This window comes from Cygnus olor, chromosome 2 (genome assembly GCF_009769625.2).
Source record: "Cygnus olor isolate bCygOlo1 chromosome 2, bCygOlo1.pri.v2, whole genome shotgun sequence".
In the NCBI taxonomy this organism is placed as follows: domain Eukaryota; kingdom Metazoa; phylum Chordata; class Aves; order Anseriformes; family Anatidae; genus Cygnus; species Cygnus olor.
The window spans coordinates 37,198,775-37,218,275 of record NC_049170.1 but is presented as its reverse complement, the minus strand read 5'-3'; the positions used below and the strand labels follow the sequence as shown (position 1 = coordinate 37,218,275).

The 19,501-nt window shown below is 41.2% G+C and overlaps 2 protein-coding genes across 5 annotated transcripts in view; one reads left to right on the top strand and one right to left on the bottom strand.

Annotated features, from left to right (window-relative positions):
- SCRN1 (secernin 1) overlaps positions 1-1,417 on the top strand; it is a 32,727-nt gene extending 31,310 nt beyond the window's left edge. For all 3 annotated transcript variants that reach the window (XM_040547935.1, XM_040547934.1, XM_040547936.1), the window contains exons 8-9: positions 670-829; positions 1,100-1,417. In XM_040547935.1, the coding sequence (XP_040403869.1) occupies positions 670-828 (159 nt within the window). In that variant the 3' untranslated portion in view covers position 829; positions 1,100-1,417. The remainder of the gene's footprint in view (positions 1-669; positions 830-1,099) is intronic.
- A 38-nt stretch (positions 1,418-1,455) lies between these two features.
- WIPF3 (WAS/WASL interacting protein family member 3) overlaps positions 1,456-19,501 on the bottom strand; it is a 39,676-nt gene continuing 21,630 nt past the window's right edge. For both annotated transcript variants that reach the window (XM_040547932.1, XM_040547931.1), the window contains exons 3-8: positions 12,834-12,966; positions 11,523-11,651; positions 9,347-10,078; positions 7,684-7,827; positions 6,912-7,013; positions 1,456-5,984 (exon numbers count right to left, since the gene is read on the bottom strand). In XM_040547932.1, the coding sequence (XP_040403866.1) occupies positions 5,944-5,984; positions 6,912-7,013; positions 7,684-7,827; positions 9,347-10,078; positions 11,523-11,651; positions 12,834-12,966 (1,281 nt within the window). In that variant the 3' untranslated portion in view covers positions 1,456-5,943. The remainder of the gene's footprint in view (positions 5,985-6,911; positions 7,014-7,683; positions 7,828-9,346; positions 10,079-11,522; positions 11,652-12,833; positions 12,967-19,501) is intronic.

Below are 19,501 nucleotides of genomic sequence, written 5' to 3'. Positions count from 1 at the left end.
GGAATTCAATTTTGAAAGCTGCAGGCAAAACAAACAGCATGTCTCCATTTAATAAATAAAAAAAAAAAGGCGGGGGGGGAAGACTTCAAGTAACTTCTGGATAAAACAAAATGACACCTTCTTCAGGAGTGTACTTCCTGCCCAGAAACATGAAGAGAAGTAAGCCAGAATAACACATGAAGCCTTCCCTGCTCTCTGGATTCTTACTGCTGTCATATTATGCATCATTTCAGATGATCTAATGATCATCTTGTAGGTGATGATCTGAGGGATACATGTGCGCACACCATGATCCGTACAATCGTCAGGGCTTCTAGTCATATCGGCTTCTCACATAGATTTGTTCACCGGTTTGCAAGCTTAAGAATTTGCTTTACTTCTTTCTCATGTGTATAACCTTTTCCTCTATCCATCTTTCACCTCATCTTTCTTCTATGCTTTGAACTTAGCAGCTGCTTCTTGGTTATTGTTTGTAATGCATGAAGTGTCCAGCACTGTTCTTTTTAGCCTTTGACCATCCAAAAAGGGTATTAACAGAAATTGTTTTTTATTTAAAAAGGCTTTTATTTTCAAAAATTCTTGAAAAGATCTTTGCAACAGAAGAGAACGGTAAATACTTTAATGAGCTGGTTTACTGGTTAATTCAGTTTGATTATTTCATGCATTTAGGATAAGGGCCAGAAACTGATGAGGATTATGTTAGACCTCGAAAAACAAGGCTTAGAAGCAATGGAAGATATCCTTACTCGTACAGAGATTCTGGATCCTGCTGAAGTAGTGGATCTTTTCTATGACTGTGTTGACACAGAACTAAAGTTCTTCAAATGAAGTAAGCAAACATTTTAATTCTTTAGATGCTGAGTTTCTGGTGCCAGGTGTCAGTGAACACGTAATGTTGGATCCAATTCTGATCACCCTCTTCTTTTAGACAAAGTTAAGGGTGTTCAGAATTAGGTCCAAAGCCACCTCTCCACTTCGGTGCATCTGACTGAATTGCCTCAAGACCCTTTCCCCTATATTACATTGCAGACGTTCATATATTTTTTTCAATTTCACTGTTGCTTGGAATGGATTTTAAACCAATTTTATCTCGTTTCAGCTACAGTGGCTACTGTTAGCCTTTTCACAGGAAGACTGCAGAGTTCTTCAAGCCTTGAAAGAAAGTCTTCACACTTGTGAATTTGCAGGAAAAACATTTCTAGAGGAAAAAATGTTACTTGCTAGCTATATCTGGTTAACAAATTGCTTTCCTTTGTCCAATCTTGTGGCGTTCCTGTTTGTGTATGTATATAGTGAAAGGAGAAAATCACTGACTGGTCCAATTACTGTGTGCATGCTGGCTAATTTAGTACAGAATGTTTAAATATGTATGTTGGGCAACCAATTAAAGCAAAGATTAACTTCATCAGGATAACTACCATATTGTCATTGAAAGCAATCTGTTTTTTTCCTCTGTTGCTCAGGTCTAGGCTTGCAGCAAAGCTGACTTGCATTTTTCTCTTCTTGCTAATTCATACAAAGAATGGTAGAGTTGAAATCCCAGTTTTGAGGGGAGGCAGGAAGGTAAGTCCTGCTTCTTGACCTTGCTGTACTGGTCTTGTACTGGTGTATCTGGTAACAGTAGCTCAGCATCTGGCATTGTGCCTGTGCAAATGACCAGAATTGGGTTCCCCAGGATAAGTTTTGCCTTTGCCTGCTCCCAGCTTCGGAAACTTTGTGTGTTTGTAATGTACCTGGCTACTGCCCTAGTGCCAAGTACTGCAATGCAGAGCCAGGCTGAATGCCTAAGACATGTACACACAACCTATTGGCTCTTAAGACACCATTGTTAAGGTGTTGTATTTATATACAAGCTATAAATTTGGAATATTTTTGTGGGAAGAGATTGATCAAAAACCGTCTGTTCTCCCTCTTTCTGCCTTGTAATGGAGAACTGCTACTGGTGATCTCAGTGATGAGTGTACACAGCTGATGAACCCACTAAGTACCCCTGGCTTACTGATGGGCCTGGTTAAGTTTAGAAATGGGCGTCTTATGCTTCCTTCCATGACGTGCAGTTCTGCAGCGTGCTTGAGACTTGGCAGTCTTACAGACAGACCTACCTTTTGTGTATTTTCTTCTTCTAGAAGTGAGACGGGGCAAATATTTTAAGAATTAAACCAGTAAACACTGTTTCCTGTGTCATATTAAGACAGTTAACTTAACAGGAGTGACAGAAAAGTCCATGTTTTTAATAAATAGAAGTTAGTATATGGGGTTAAAATTCTTCATTGTTCAGGGAAGGGGATAGTGATGAACCAGACTTTTGTACTAAAAAACAAAAAGCTCCTCAAGATGCAGAAACACCACAAGTTGAAACTGAAATTAAGGAAATTGCAATATTGACACACTGTCTTCACTGATTTACTTTATTATTTTTAAAAATTGTTCTATTCATTACCTTGGTATTGACTTATATGACAACTGACAATCGGAGGAGAAAAGTGTGTCCTTTTCACTTGCACAAAACAAACGTTAAGACAGTGTCTCATATGGCCTACATAATTATCTTCCCCTTCACACTGTAATCCTCCCAGGCTCTATTATAGGAACAGCTCTACTTGGCCAGGTCTTTATCCCTCATTTCAACTTCTGTGCCTCTGTATTGTAAAACTGGAGACAAGGGAAGGAGAAAATAGGCAAGTAAACCTAAAACTACTTTCTTCCTGGGTAGAGTAGCAACTGCAAGGAGCACAATTAATTTCAGTGAGTATTGCAGTGGATGAAGAACATGAAAGAACAACATGCTGACAACTCAAGTAAATGGATTTCCCATGAAATCCACTTGTGGGTGCTTTGAATGAAGATACTCCTAATCAAAGTACCCTTAACACACACATACCAAGCTGAACTTCAAAGCTGCTTCTATAGCTGTTGCTTGCTGAATGCTTTGTGTCATAAAAGGAGTAGCTGGATGTTTGTGAACAAAGCAAAAATGAATAAAATACTTATCCCAGCTAGAGGGCAGAGATTAGGATACACCATCTCACACAGCTCTTTTCACAGCTCAGTTCTCTGAAATTTTAGAGGTGGGAGGGAGGCAAGATGGAAAAAGAGGGTGTTCCTGCTAAAAATGTAATATTTGCCCACTGGAAGAAACAAACATCTGCAATTATCTTGTTGGAATTTGTCCTTATTAGGAACAGTTTTTATGACAGAACTAATTGTTTTGAGCACAGTGATCTGGAGAGTGTTTCTAATAGCTGAAGCAAAAGTAAGATACTAGGTAGTGAATTAAAAAAAGGGAACAACAAAAACCAACCAACTGTGCTACAGCAACATGCTCGGGGGCAATCACTAGTCCTACAACTTTGAGAAAACCAGAGTGCCCTCCTGGCCTGAAAGTTCCAGTGGTGTTGAGCACAGCTGTGGAATTAGCCCCTGTGATTCTCTGTACATCCAAGTACTGGGAACTTCTGAAGCTTCAATGGATCTTGAACAACAAGGATTTAACATGTATGAAATAACACTACACCAACACTTACAAATATGCACAGGCTTTGTAGTTTAATCTCTAAAAGATGTTTCTTTCTAAAACACCCTAATCAAAATAAAAACAGAAATAAATTTTGTTTTGTTAGGTATCTTCTGGCATGTGGTCTGAGCATTAAATAGATTTAAAATCCTTAGAAGGTACTTATTACAGAGTTATACACAAGTTGCAGAACAGATGAGAACTAGCCGTACATCAACCTTTAAAAACAATATAACAAAATATTATTTAAAGCAGTATTAAACTTTCCCACTTTTTTGAGAAGCAATACATATGCTGACCCCTGTTTATTACTGAACTCATGCATACTTATCAAGTAACTGTAATACTGGTGACAGTAAGTACTGGTCAAAGCATCACTTATTTTGTTTTCTTTTCACATGAAGAAAAGCAAGGTATCATAATAGGCTAGAAAAAGACTGATGATGCTTCTTTGGAGCCCTATAGGCAAGAGTTTCAAATGCTTCTTACCCTTACACCATCGCTACACCATCAGCATGCTTGTGGGGTGGGGAGTAGGAGTCACAGCGTAACCAAGCTGTTGCAAGAACTAAGAGAAAAGCAGAGCTATGCAAGGATGTAGTTACCTTTCTTTTCCAAATGCTGTTATTCAAAGGCATTGCCATGAGGAAGGATCTTCACCTACCATCTATGTTTTTAACAGCTGCAGATGAGGGGAATTATGGTATTTATATAAATAAATAGTACAATAACTCATAAATAGCCTGGCTGTTAGGCCAGAATAGCAGTGCAATTATTCAAGCTGCTGAACCCAATTAAACTGTAAAATGGGGAAATTACAGAATGGATGAAGATGGAAGGGACCTCAGGAGGTCATTTGGTCCACCCCCACCCCTGCTCAAGCAAGGCCACCTTCAGCAGGTTGCACAGGCCACGTGGAGCCATTCCAGTAGCTCCAAGGAGGGAGACTCCACAACCTCTCTGGGCAACCTGTGCCAGTGCTCAGTTACCTGCACAGTAAAAAGGTGTTCTGTCATGTTCAGATGGAACCTCCTGTGTTCCAGTTTGTGTGCCTTGCCTCTGGTCCTGGCACTGGGCACCACTGAAAAGAGCCTGGCTCTGTCCTCTCTGCACCCTCCCTTCAGATATTTAGGTACATTGATGAAATTCTGGCTGAGCAGTCCCAGCTCTCTCAGCCTTTCCTCAAAGGAGAGGCGCTGCAGTCCCTTCATCATCTTACTGGCCCTTTGTTGGGCTTTCTCAGCCCACAAGCTGCTGGCAACATTCCTCCTAATGCAGTGAAATGTTGCATTTCTATAATTGTTCCTGGAAGCAGACATCTGATGGTCTGAACATCAATGATCCAAACACCTCACTACAGCTTCACATTAAAAGTAAAATCTCAAGTCTCGTCCCTGGCTTGTTTACTTTTTCCAAGCAACTCAACTCAAGGGAGCCACCACTTTAGGGACTCCTTATTTTATTATTTTTTGGACAATGCATCCTTACTGCTGCTATGGGTGAAAAATAGGAGCTCTACTTGCCTGTTTACAACATATGCAACTGAAAATGATCTCAAGGTCTCCTAATTGCTGGGTAAAGAGAACCTGTCACACAAATAGTTAATAATATCCTCTTTGCCAGCAGGAAAAGAGAGGACACATGCCCATATGTATACACTTGGTAGTATGTGCATTTACATACACCACTTTTGCTTACAGTAGAACAACTTCCTCTTTGCCCAGTTTGTAAAAGTTCTGTTGTCTTTGTCAGGTCCGTAGGCACCCTACCCATCTGGGCTTCTTCAGACATGTTCACTATCCTATAAGGATCTGTAATCAGTAGAGGTAGGCTCAACAGCAGCCACAACCTGTTGTCATCTCTGTCCTCTTCACGCTTGTTGAGAAGAGGATTGTGGACCCGCCTGTTCATGAAAGTGCCATTCTGCTCAATCTGAGGATAGGCAGAATACAAGAAGTGAAGAAACATAAAGAGAGACTAAAAGCGTCACATTATTTTCAGACAGTTCATTGAAAAATATCTGAATAATAACTGGAGGATTTCCAAAGTACTTAAAAATATAGATGGAAGGGGAAAATGAATTACAAGCATATCATGCAAAAAGTATTCTTTGAGGTAACAACTGTCAGCATGATAAGAATTGTTTGAACTCTATAAAGAATTTAAATTTTATGCTTCTTTGCTTAAAAATATCCACATGTATACAGTATTTAAAAGCCTGTGCTAACATTCTTGTGGTACGTAGGCCACAAAGTACTTCAAAAAGTATCATTTACATCTCTCTTCCAATTTATAAAAATGTTAACGTTGCAGCACTTGTGATTCAAATATAATCTCTGCCACTCTAATGGGACCCCTTCTGTTTCCATATGTTATCTTGATGTTCTCCATTTTTAATACCAATCCAGAAAGCATCAGAACGACTCTTCTCATCTCACGTGTGTTCTTAATGGCGGATTTTTAGAGGGATCTGCAAATATAAAGGACGGGTTCATTCAGAGGAGATAGATATGTATGTTAGGAACGAATTTGTGATTAGTTCTACAGCAGTTTAAACAACCTAACTCAGGGATGTTATGTTTATCACCTTCCCTTGAACTGATGATATATATTGCTAATGTTCTGTAGCTCTTCAGTAAAAAAAAAAAGTCTTAGATCATATAGCAGATGATTTAGACTGACTTAAGCTGCTATGAAAAGTCATGCAAAGTACATTAGCATGGAAACAAAAATAATGACAACCTGGAGATAAATAGCCGAGCTAATAACACAGAAAACACTGGGTTTTATAAAAAGCAGAATATGGGCATGAGATCTTTCAGCAACTTCAACTACCAGTTTTCAAAGCTGGATAGGTGAACTCCTGCTCTTACAACGAAGACCTGACACCAAGATTCTAACTTAAGCTAAAACAAAGCACGGTTCAGTCAGTCACTACTTTCCTGCTAAGGTTCAGGTACCAAGTCTCTTTGTTATTGAGGTGTGTAAAAACACCATGCAAAGGATTTAAATCAAGACAAGTGATAGAAGACACGATGAAGTCACCTTGCTTTTGTGATTTCACAAGTTCATAAACAGATAAAACAACTCAGTAGCAGGCTAAGTCTATGTGATCATTGTTTTCAACTTCAGGGCTCCACAAACTCAACAATCTAAAGAACACAAACTGTATGTCAAGCCACATAACTTTCTTTTTTGCTACTAAGACTTTATAGTAACCAAGTGCTTTTCATTGCATCTTTGGTTTCTGTTACCACTGTAACAAATCTCAGTCCTATCTGTGCCTATCCTTGCAGCCCAGCTTTTCATGTTAATGCTGGTTTCTGTTCTTTATTCTCTCTCCTCATTTTAAATGCTATTTGATAACTATCTGATGTTCTCGTATTTACACACTTACCTCTAGCTATCTTGCTGGGATATATTTTCCGAAATGGCTTGAATTCATCAGGTGGGGGGAAATCCTCCACGGAATGGAAAGTAAATTTAGATTCAAAGTCATCTGGGAAGTTTCAGGGAAACAAATATTAGTCACTCTTAGAGATTAAAAAAAATAAAATTGCCACAGCTAATTTCAATGAAAAATGCTGATTCATTTTCCCCTGGAATTGATATCTGAGTGGCTTACTCCAGATAAACAACCTTGAGCCATCCAGTTTGTAAGCCATCCAAGTTTTCAGGCTTAATTGCAAACACTGCCTGGTACTAACTGAAGTTAAGCTTCTGGCTGCTGTTCCAGTTTTCTTCATTGATGATGTTGTGGTAATAGATGTATTCCTAGGTGGTTTTCAAGCAATTTAGCAAGAATGAATGGCCAATTCATTAGACCACAAAAGCAGTTCTTAGCAGGCTTTGCTGTATAGGGTTGAAGCCACTAAATGTCTGTGAACTGTTTTAAAGAATAGTAATGTAAGCACAGTACAGCAACTTTTCACAATCTTAAATAATTTTGCAGGTAGTGCATGCAATTTCTTGTCTACTGAATGGTTCAAAACATTTCTGAATAAGCTTTTACGAGAGAAATCTCATTGGAGAGGATTGTAAAAAAATTTCTATCGGTTTAACTATACTACCATGTTGTCATGAGAAAGACTCGCATGAGTTTTTAATGTCTGAGACACAAAAGCTTTTGTACCAAAATCTTTAACTAAGGCTAATTAAGATGACATTACCAATGATATGCATATTTCCATTTTTAAGAGGTGGGTAGGGGTCATGAACTGCCCAGGCTGAGACTCCAGACTTGCTCGTAAGTTCAGTCGTTGGTGATCTGGCTGGTGGCTGTGGAGGAACAGCTAGCTTCCCAGCACCAGGTCCTGAAAAAGAGGAAGCAGACCAGCACATAAAGATCACCATGAATTAACAAAACTGACAGTAAGCTCTGCACAAAAGTGGAGGGACTATAAAAAGGAATGCAGTATTTGGGGCAGACATGTCCAGGTATTGTAGGTGACTTCACAGCTGCAGTTTGCCAAGCCTAATCATGGATTTATAACATCAAGTTTTAAATTTAAGTCACTACTTGAGCTTTCTATTGGAGCTTCCTATTTCTAGTTCTTCTAGTTCTAGGGAAAGTAAGACACTCTAAAGTATGGTTTAGTCCCATTCTGGAGGGGAAGACCATTCTTCCGCCTTCAAAGAAGTTTCTTTAAGAAAAATATCACTAGATGGTATCTCTAAAGCAAGATCTTTTCCTGACATTTTGGCAGTTATGCAGTGGAATTTGCATTATTCTTGTGCATTTTACAGAGGAGTTGCAAGGGCCTTCCAAGTTTACATCTTCTAGGCAGATCTACCACAGGACCTGTGTAAGGGGGAGGGAGCGCGAGGCCTCCAAGTTCGCTTCTCAAACTGCATCTCTCCCTAGATAACCAAAATGGAAACCTCTAAAGTTGAATCACCATGAGAAGCAGGCATCTTGATAAAATAATGGTTCATCAGGCAATTCTGAAGCATCATTAATCACCACCACAAAGCAGCTGATCTGCTGCATTTAGATGGCCTTTCACTTGGCTGTCAAAGGGAAGCAGTAATCCTTCTCTCGACACGCGGCTGCTAAGATACAGGGTACAGAACATTCTCTCCAAACGTTCCTTATTAAGTAGCTGTCTGCATTTCTCAAACCCACACAGACCTAGACTCATTTTTTTTTTAATTATCCTCATTATATCAGATCTGAAGAAAGTTCCTCCTATCATCTGCTAAAGGAAACACAAGCCAATATGCTCACTTCCCAAGTAGCTGGAGAAGCCTTTGGCTCTACCACCTTGATTACAGGGGGCACTGGCCACTCTTTGTTGTGGCTGTAGCTACCCCATCTTAATTTTATTCTCTCCTGTAAAGTTTCCCAGCCAGTTACAGCAGAAAAGGGATGTTATGGGTGGGCTGGAATTTGAGGAGCTGCATGCCTGGCAGATGTTTCAAACATGGTGCTGGATGCTCTGCTGCCCTACCTGAGATTGTTTGGTTTTGATTGAGATTTTGATTGATTGGAGATCGCTGCTGAGCTCAGTCAGTGTGCTGCTGGAGACATACCAATGCCAACACAAAAGCAAGAAACCCAGCAGTTCCAAGATGTTCCTTTCACTGATCAGAATGCTGCTTCCAAGAATCACAAGATTAAATTATACGGCATGTATGTCCAGCAGTAAGAAGAGCCTGAGGTCTGGCATGCTCATTACACACTGTGCTAATTACATTCTTCCCACACAGCGGACTTCATCCTCCTGCTACACGTACGCTTTGTACCCCTCGAAGCTCTCCCCCCATCAGTGCAATTTCCCCCAGCAGCCCATAGGAGTGGGAGGCCTCGCTTCCCACCACCACTGCTCTCACCTCCGCCTCGGCCCGCTCTCTTCTTCCTGGTCTCCACCACTGCCGCTGGCTGAGGAAGGGGTGGGGTGGGAGGAAGAGGGAGCGACTGAATAGCGGGCTTGTGCAAATGGGACAGCAAGTGCGGGGACTTGGGGGGCAGTGGTGGGGGCACGTCACCGCTGCCGGCAGTGCCGGTGAAGGCTGGGGGGGTTGGAAAGGAGAGCCTGTTCAAGGCAGGAGGATGCACGGGGAGAGGAGGAGGAGGTGGTGGTGGAGGCGGTGTGGGAGGTGGATAATCCCTTCCTTCGGATGGAGAGGAAGCAGCAGCAGGGAAATCGGCTGTCCTGGCTGGAAATCCACAGGGGGGTAGGGGAGGAGGAGGAGGCGGCGGCGGCGGGTGTGAAGCACCTACTTGAAACTTGGGTTTGTCAGCCTGAGGAGGAGGGAGCGGGGGCAGAGGAGCGGAGCTGGGGGCTACCCCCTTGAAAGGCCTGTCTGCCAGAGGGGGGAGAGGCGGAGGAGGAGGGAAGGTGAGGGAAGGTTTGCTGGAAGCTGGAGGTGGCGGAGGAGGCGCAGGCAAGCTGGGCCGCGTGGCACCAGCTCGTGGGGTGCTTGGAGGCTCTGGCAGGACAGCTGCCCGCGGGCCTTCGGGTGGGCTTAGGGGGCTACTGCCCGCCTTTGCGGTGCTGTTTGGTGGGGCTGTGGTCTTCGGAGCCACTGCTCGGATGCCAGGAAGCTGCCCAGGCCTCCCAGCTGAAAAAGAGATATCACATGTTATACACCAGGATTTTGTTCTGAGTCATCTGACAAAATAATGCAAAAAGCAACTCTACAGCTTCCCCTCCCCAGTGGTCACTGAGTGATTAAACTACTTCACCCAGAACATCTCATATCCAACAAGTTGTCTCTGGTGTAAGGGCCTAGGAGGTGGTGATGTGTTCCAGTGGGCACCAGGGGCTCTGCTTAGTTAAATGACGACCTGCTGAGAGACCCTGCTCTACTCCTTGGTTGCTGCAACACAAAACACTTTAAGGAGAAGTTACTTCTCTGTGGAGGCCCGTGGTACTTCATATTGGCCTTATCTTAGTAGCACAACCAGCTGAACACGAACAAGTGGTCTGCTTGGAGGCGTCAAGAGGCCTACTGAAAAGGCCTCAAAGAACACGAGTAGATTGACACACATACGCTAACATCCTTACAGTTAAGGACTTGCTTAAGATTTAAAAGTTCACACAAACATTATATAAATCTCAATTGCCTGGATTTTCAAAAGTAGTGTCTTGAAGGCTTTCCAGAAGGCGCAGGCTCAAATGTTTTTCTTTTTTTTCCAACAGCAAAAGCCCAAAGACTCTTGACCTTACAGAACATATTTGCCTAAGTAAATGTCAAGGATTTTTCTGAAAGCAGGTGTCAAAAAGGTATCTCATCCTATATTCACATATTCTGACAAGTATGGTCCTAGTTTAAGGATAACTCAAAGAAGCTACTGCAGTCTTGTAATGAAGCCCAGTCACAAGCGGTGCTGAGCATCTTCGGCTTGTCTTCCAGAAAACACAAATGCACGTAGAGCCAAGTTCTTCCTTTCCCTGCAGAAGCCTGAGCAGGCACCAGCTGCCCAACAGCCCCAGAGGTCATTGCTGCCACTCAAAAAGAGTTTCCCCTCATTGATGCCTGCGTTTCTTGAACTGAAAGCAGCAAAATGGCTCCCAGACATGCCTTGCTGGATCAGAATTGTACTTTATAAAACCCAGAAGGCAGAAGTCTTAAATATTAAACTCTAAAGTAATATACAAACCTGTAATACCAGAGAAATACACACTAATGGAGGAAAGGAAATGCGACTTTTTTGCCATTTGTGCTGAAGTTGTTAAATACAGTATTTAAATCTGGGCTTATTTGAGGCACACTTACAAGTTTACATTAAGCTAATATAAAAAATCTCCATGTAAAACTGCAGAGTCCACTAAATCTCTTTCTTATCCAGTGTACAGGTATTTTATTATTTACACCTTAAGGGATAAGGTACTTGAGATCTAGAAAGATGATTTCAAGCACATTATTAATTCAGCCTTTCATGGTCAGAAGATGAATTAAAGGTTCAAAAAAAAAAAAAGTGTCACTAAAGCTATCCCCAAAGTACTTTTATTCCAAATCACAGTTCCCCCCAGCTATTCTTTCACAGAAATGAAGCCCTTACCTGGCAGGTCTCTCTGGCCTGCTGGTCTGAGAACAGGAAAGCCGCCAGCAAATAAGCCCCCCAGAGGGGGCTGAGAACCACCTTTATTAATGGCTGGATTACCTCCATTTCTGTTAGCTCCTTTGGGTTCTGTTACAGGAAAAAAAAAAGAAAAAAAAGTATAGCAGAAAGCCATTTCAACCTTGCTCTCAGACTGAGAGGATCAGCACCAACAAACAGCCAAGACCAGATTTTTCCTCTTTAAATTGACTCAAAGAAACTTACTGTTAATACAGTAAATTGCCATTATTCTCTAGCCGGTATCTTGAAGCACAGCACCCTCTGGTGCTTTTTAATCTCAAGTCAATCATGGCACCAACAAGAAGTTGTGTTAGACTACATTTGAAGTTATAGATTTGAAGATGCTTGTTGAAAAATGTCCCTTACTGATTGCAAAGCAATGGGATGCAGTGTTCCCAGTGGAAATTTATAGGAAGACACTAAAGAAAACACCTGTCAGGAGTGACATAGGGTTTAGTTGATCATGTCAAGCTCTTTCTAACCCTATCCTTCTGTTACTTGCTCATGTCACATGTGAATCAGTTGTATGTTACAAAATACACTCTTGCCTATTCCCCCACTGTCCCCAAGATACTTTATTTTAGCATATAACGCTAAGGAAGAGAAGAAAATTAAATAAAACAAAGAAAAGCAAAAAACAATACCAGTGATCTGCCATTACGAAGATGTGTGGAAAAGGATTCAGGCTAGTGAAAACACTAAAAAGAAAAGGCTCTAGCAACTGCTATTATCTTTTTAAAGTTAATCTTCTCCCTGATTTTAAATGATGATCAGACATGCATTCACAGCTAAAAGAGACTTGAGAGGGTAAACATTCCTGTCTCAAAGGAATCAAACGTATGCCTCCAGAATTTTTTTGCATATTTTGTTCTTTTTATCTATTAAAGAACAACTCTTCTGCCAGAGCCAACAATTCCCGCATAAACAGTTATTTTAATAAGACACTTACATGGGTTTCATCATTCACGATTTTTTTTTTGGACAAGGAATGTCTGTTAAGATGATACCCAGTTACAGACTTTTTATGAAGTGTTAATAGCTGCTGATCTCCAAACAGGATGTAAGTTTAGAAAATGAGACCTCTCCCCTCTTCACATCCTAAAGCCATATTAAGGTGCTGTCCCTTGATGAACTTCAAACCCGCCCTTCAAGTGGAAAACTGTCCAGCTGACCTCCACAGTCTCTGAATGGTTCTGCAGAATGGCTTCAGCGGAGCTCACCCAGGGACCTTCCTCAGGAGCCCATACTTACTTTCAATCTGCGGTGCACTTCGGTCATTGATTTGAGTCACTTTCCTTAAGCGAGTTCCCTGCTGGATATCAGCCAACAGTGCATTTCGTGCTTTTTGGTCTTCCTTTCGCAATTTTGGTAGTTCTGAACTTGCCTGTTGACGATATGAGCATTAGACAGCAGGTACAGATAAAAATACACACTTAGAAAGGGCACAAACAAACTTTGGAGAGAAAATTTGAAGTTAGTCATCCCTGGCAGCTGTCATTTCAAAGCTTTTGGGTTCAGTCAACCAGAACAGCATTCAGTTGTACAGAAGACATGAAACCTGGAAGTTTAAAGATAATACAAATCTAGTACTAGGTGCGTTAACATTGTTGAAAGGAAATTAAAGGGCACGTTTAAATGGTGTGTGACCTCTTGCTAGGCCGTTTATGGTCTCTGCTTCACAAATGCAACTCTGACTCTCTCTTTAGCTCTTTTCATTCTATTTACAATGTTTTATAAGTATAATTTATTATTATATTAGAATGTAACAGATTTTAGAATAAACATCCTTTTTACCCATTTTGCCTTAGGGAAAAAGCTCATTAATTGCTTATTGAACTTACATTTGAATGTGAACATTAACTAATTTAGGTTCTCTCTCCGTATCAAAGACACCAGTTTGAGCAGACTTCCTTTACAACAATGCAGTTATATTTCAGTATATTTTCTATCCTATCCAAGGTCCACAAATGTGAAGTCAGGTTGTAGTTTAAAGTTTTGTAATAAAAACAAAAAAATATTTTTATTCTTTCCTCTTATTTCATCAAGTTTCCTGTTATAACAAAGTCAGAAGCACATTCTACTTTAAGAAGTTTGGAAGTTTTGCTTTCTTGAAGCAGATAAAAATTGTCAGAACTGCTATTTCCCAACCTTTCATGTGGTTAACAGAGTGGTCTAACAGAGGGGAATCTTCACGTCATAGCAGCAATGTGCTGCTGCACCTTTACACATCTACTGCAAATTTGCAGGGGTTACCACGCTTCCTAAAGAGAATGAAATGTTTCTATAACTCCTAATTTTAGCATCATAGTCATAATAAAGCAGAACAATATTGTCATACTTAAAAAAAAACAAAACAAAACAAAACAAAACAAACCCCACTTGGTTAGAGCATTATGAAAGCAAAACGTAAGCTTGAAAAAAGCTTATCCAGCTGCTTGAATTAATAAAACGCATAACTTGCTAATCCTAAATGGAAAAATTATACTGTTACGACATTACTTGTGGTTATTGCACTAGTTTAAAATATCACTATATATTTATAGATTCGCACAGGTCCACTAGATGGCACTCCACATTGCTGCAAACGCCAGCTGCATTCCTGACACCTGATGTGAAAACTCTGAATTATACAATCCTGTGACTGATACCATATCTATGTATTATTTAAAAATATTAGAAAAAACACTGTTACACAGTTTCCCACTCTGAAACAGTACTACCTGCCCCTGTGTTTTAGGGACAGTGAGTCTCATTCTCATTATGACCACCCTCAATGCTGCATGTATACTAAAAGCAGCACTAGACTACGTACAAGCCAGAAACGATTTCCACTCGCATTTTCTTTAAGTTGACAGTACTTACTGTGAAAAATGGAAATACCATAACTGGAGCAAGGATGACTTCCCTTCTCATAAAAGCTTTTTACCAGTACCTTGAACTTCACGCCTCTCTACTGCAGCACAACAATTAGGATCTAGAGGGATCTGATCGAGACCTATGTTTAAAATTAGCTCCAGCAGCTGTGTTTTCGTTTCCAGGTTCAAGTGTCCGTATGCTCTGCCAGCTGTCCACTTCATCTCCCCAGTCTACTTTTCTGAGCAGGTAGACTGCTGGAATATGAAAAGTCTTAATATCCAAACAGCTATTAGACTAAAATATCCTGCTTATGGCAGCTTATATTCGCCAGTGACCTGTGACTCGATACCACTTGAAGAGAGCGAAGGTTTTAATTCATTCACCATTTCTAACGCAAAGAAGAAGGAACACTCTAAGCTGCAAGCCCAGAAGGCAGTGCAATAATCTGCCATTGTCTTAAGACAGATCCCCTTACTTATCCCCTTACTTCAGTACAACGCCATCCATGCCCCAGCTCTTTCTTCCTCCTCCTCAAGTAAGAGAGAGCATCTTCCACGTCCAGCCTGGTGGGCTCGAGTGATTGATTAGCTGCTGAGTAGCTCGATATGGATTCTCTTTTCCCATTACAAAGGTGGGATGGTCTGGGGTGTAATGTTGCCTGGCTGCACATCGGTCAGAGCTCCTTTGGATTCCTTGTTTGCTGCCTGCACTCTCCAGCCCTGTGACAATTCCTGTCCAGAAGCGTTTCAGCGGGTACCTCACCCACCCATCTACTGGTGTCCTGGCCCTGCAAATTTGTAGTTTACCATGTTGCTTTTTGATACACAATCAGAACGGAACCTTCCTTCCTCTGATTAATTAACAGCATACACTGAGTAAGAAATTAATCTGGAATTCACACTGATGCTATGCCTGCAATCCCTAGCTCGTGAAGAGACACTAAGCATGTATGTTGTCCTCAAAAAGAGGAACTCATGGGTTTTAAATCTCAATCCTGACCACATGAAATAGAAATACTAAGGCAGGAAGACAAATATATTTTCAGTCACTGAGGAAAAACAGCCTTGGATGTAGTTCTCAGACTGCTTTTTTTTCCTCCTTTTATCTGAAGGGCAGTCTCATTTATTTACAGAAACGTCTCAATCTTTCAACGAAAATAAAAATGGAAGCGGAGAAAAATGCAAAGATCATTTATTTTATCAGATGTCAGAGCTGCCTGAGGTAACAGAGACCAAAATTAAATTCCATACTTTATTTACATGGATCAGTACAGGAATGGTGGGATTTCATTACCCTAGTAACCATTAGGTTATTCTGCTACCATTTCAAACACCAGGAATGGCACCGTCAATATGTAGTTTGAAACAGAACAGAACAAACCACACAGGTAAATAGCTAGAACATAAGAGAAATACTTTCTTTTCATCTCACCAAACTCCACTACTTTTGTCTCCAGTGTCCCAAATCACCCTCTCAGCTGTGCCATTCGGTAAGGCTTAGGATCAATGTTTGGGCTACATGACAGGTCTCTAAAGTACTTGTAAACAGGAAAATATCGTCAAATCACAGTATTTAGAGCGATGTTCCAGACTATAAATCAGCAAGGATAGAAATAAACATGCTGCTCCACCACTGCGGTGGCAGGGAAGATGCACAATATAGAAATGCCAAATGTAAACCCCAAAATTACCAGATGGGAGGTTCTGGCCATTACTCTGAAACAAAAGCCTGCATCCTGAGTGCTGCAGGTCCGAACCTGGCAGTGGGCTCCAGCAGTCAGACAGCACAAGCGAGTCAGCCTGAACTCCCTGCACAATGCTGGGGCAAGGAGGGCTGGCATACTCCTCAGCTGTACTTCATCCTTACAGAAAAACAACGTGAGCAAAATGGGAATTGCAAGCTCAGTTCTGGTCTCCAGATCTTTAAACTGATGTTGAAAACCTGGAGGTGCACAGAAGGGAGCCACAGCAGTATTCAAAAAGCTGGAGAAAATAGATCAGATTTTAGGAGCTCAGCCTGGTCGGTCAGCCCCAAATAAGCCCGTGGGGTGATCTACCTGCAGAATGCACAAACCTTTAGAGGGAAATAATGGTCTTACTATGGACCTGTTAATCCAGCAGAGACAGGCATTTGGTGAATTTATGTCAAACATCTGCAAACTACAAACAGAAAGCAGGAAAGTGTGGAAATAGCAAGAGTGACTGTTCCTTGAAGCAGACAACTGAGGACAGCCGCAGATTATTGATCTCTTGCTTTGCAGATTAAGGCTGGACCCTGTCTGGCAGATTGCTTTTTGTGAAGCACCAGCCATTGGGCCCAGCAGAGAGCTACCTGGTGGCATTTAACACATTTAATAGCAGCGGGGAGGTAGTTGGTGTTTTCTAGTAGCTTCTTCCAGTTTTGAATTCTCTGACGGTGATTTTTTTTTTCCCCCCAAAGAAAACAGACTGAAATCTGTGGCAGTGAGCCCCATTTCTAGGTGCATTCCTGCTGCGTGTGGTACTTGCATCACCTTAGGAAAGTCACTTTACATCTTGCAAGACAGATGGGAGCATTGACCTACCCTCTGGGCTCCTATGATACTTCAAATATTTAAGAGGTATATGTGCTTAGATAGTAAAATGATGTAAACGCAGAAGGCACCAGGCATTTGAAAAAGTTCATGGTAGTCTTAATTATAGGGACATGCTAATTATTACCTTTCAGATGTTAAAGAGCACCCCTGCACACAGAAAAGGGGAATTCCTCTGGACTCTGAGCAGGTAGATCAGGTCATAATGGATGCATAAATTGTCCCATAAATGGGTTATATTTACTCTGATGTTTAAATACATTCTGTTTTTGAATTTGCGAAGTAATTCAGGGTAGCGTAGATCTTCATAAACAGGACAGTTGAAGCAAAAACATACCTCCAGCCTTCTGGACAATCCAGTAACCAGGCAGTCATGGACCTTTGTTTCAGAATAAACTCATCATCTGATGGGAAAAAAGGATCCCATACTCTGTCTCTATAATAGGTAGGAGCCATAAGTAAGATAAAATAAAGCACGATTTCATCCAAAGATGCTGCATTCTCTCTTATTTCAGAAAACTTGTAAAATTTAGCATCCATACTCCTAACATGCAATGAACTGTATTATCACAGTAGATTCCCTTTCCTGGTCACTTTTTTATAAGAAATACGCTAAATAGAGCTGTAGAAAATGTATTTATTTGCCTGAACTAGATTTAAAAAGAGAGCCAAAATATATTTAGCCTATCCCTAACAATATCTATTTGGTGAGATGTATAACAACAAAATTAAAAATAAATCAATCAGCTTGACATGTAGTATTTTATTATGGGCAGAAAGATAGAGCTCTCATTTACCGACAGTTTCATTTCTTTCTGTGAATCTGGTGTCAATCCTCCTTTCTCTCTCCCATGCCCCATTTTTCCCTAGACAAAACAGGATTTGATGCAGAGATCAAACACAGACACTGGCAGAAGGAAATCACTGCGTATATTTTAGTAAACAAAGAGTTTGAGGACAGCCCTTATCAAATTCTTCCTATTATTTTCTACACTGTTCTCAGTAAAACCTGCCCAGATACTGGCTGAGGCAAGGAAGTCTTCCTCAGTGCAGCACGCAATACCTCTGTTTTGCGTTGTAAGAGAAGGGACAGGCATCACAGCAAGATGCAGAAAGATGAACAGAAAGCTTTAGGGGAGGGGATGGTTGATCACCAAGACACATATTAATGAAAACAGGCTCTCCTGGGCCAGCCCTCAAATGCACAAATATTATTCCTATATTCACAATGACAGGCATACACAACATGGACTGCTCAGGAAAGGCAACAATACAGGTAAAACTATCTGTGGAACACTGTCTGTACATAATGTCAGGGATGGCCAAGAACATCGGGAGGAAAACAGCCTGTTTGGGGTTGGTTAATCACTCTGAGGAACAACGATCAGTGTTCTCACTGCCCATATGGCACAGCAAGGCCCTCCAAGAAGGAGAGCGTGGAGGGAGACGAGATGTCTAGGTCCCCGTCCGGATATAAAGCTCCTGCTTGCCTGAAGGGCAGCCAGGCGCAGGGCAGGTGCTCACGACAGCCTCAAAGGGCAGAGACCCAGAGCAAGGGGCCACCTTATGGTAAGGTGCAACACCCTGCTGAGACACCCTCCTGGGAACAGCAGTGATGAAAAAGATCAGAACAAGAATAAGGGGGACCTGCTTGTGAGCCACTTACTCTGCAGCTTCCTTCCCCTCAACCACAAGCTGCTGACCACTGAATATTTAATAAAGTATCCCACAAGAAGATCCCCATAAGGATCAGGGCTAAGGTATTTAAATGAATTCAACTTTTAGAAGACTGTATCCTTTTCAAAAACAGAACCGATGACAAATATTTGCGGTAAGATGCCACAACATTTGAACAAACTGCAATCTCATAATTTTCATTGAAAGAATGAGGATATTTTGGAACAAGATGGAAAACTGAAAATGCCCAGAAATGCCACTGTGAGCCAGCATGTCTTCCTTGACATAGCACAGGATTATAAATCATCTAGACTTCGGTAGCCTAGCCCGAAACACCAGATGAACTTGTTTCCCTCGAGATCAATCCACTATTACCAGATTCAAATTATGCCAAGAATTCACGATGTTGAATTTGTAGCAGAAGCAGTTTGCCCAGCAGGCAAGAGCACTGCTTTTACAGAGCCTTCTCAAACTGGCAGCTGATGTCTCCCCAGGGAACATGCTGGGAAATGCAATTGCAACAAAACACAGGAGCTTACAAAAATAATAAAATAAACCCAGTTTCCAAGAAGCCACAGAGATAAACATTGTCATTCTTCTGGCATTTGCTTTAAGTGTGCGTCAGGTGTGGTTTTACTCATGCACTGTCAAATGTTAAATAATCAAAACAAAGTCCTTTTCCACTTTGAGGAAAAAAATCCAACAAGTCTCGATAACATAGCATATCACTTCTTGTATTTTAAGTTTTCTGAAGTGTTAGCTCACAAAGAAGCTTGCAAGATCTAGTATGTGTGAGTTGTGGTTCATCTACTCA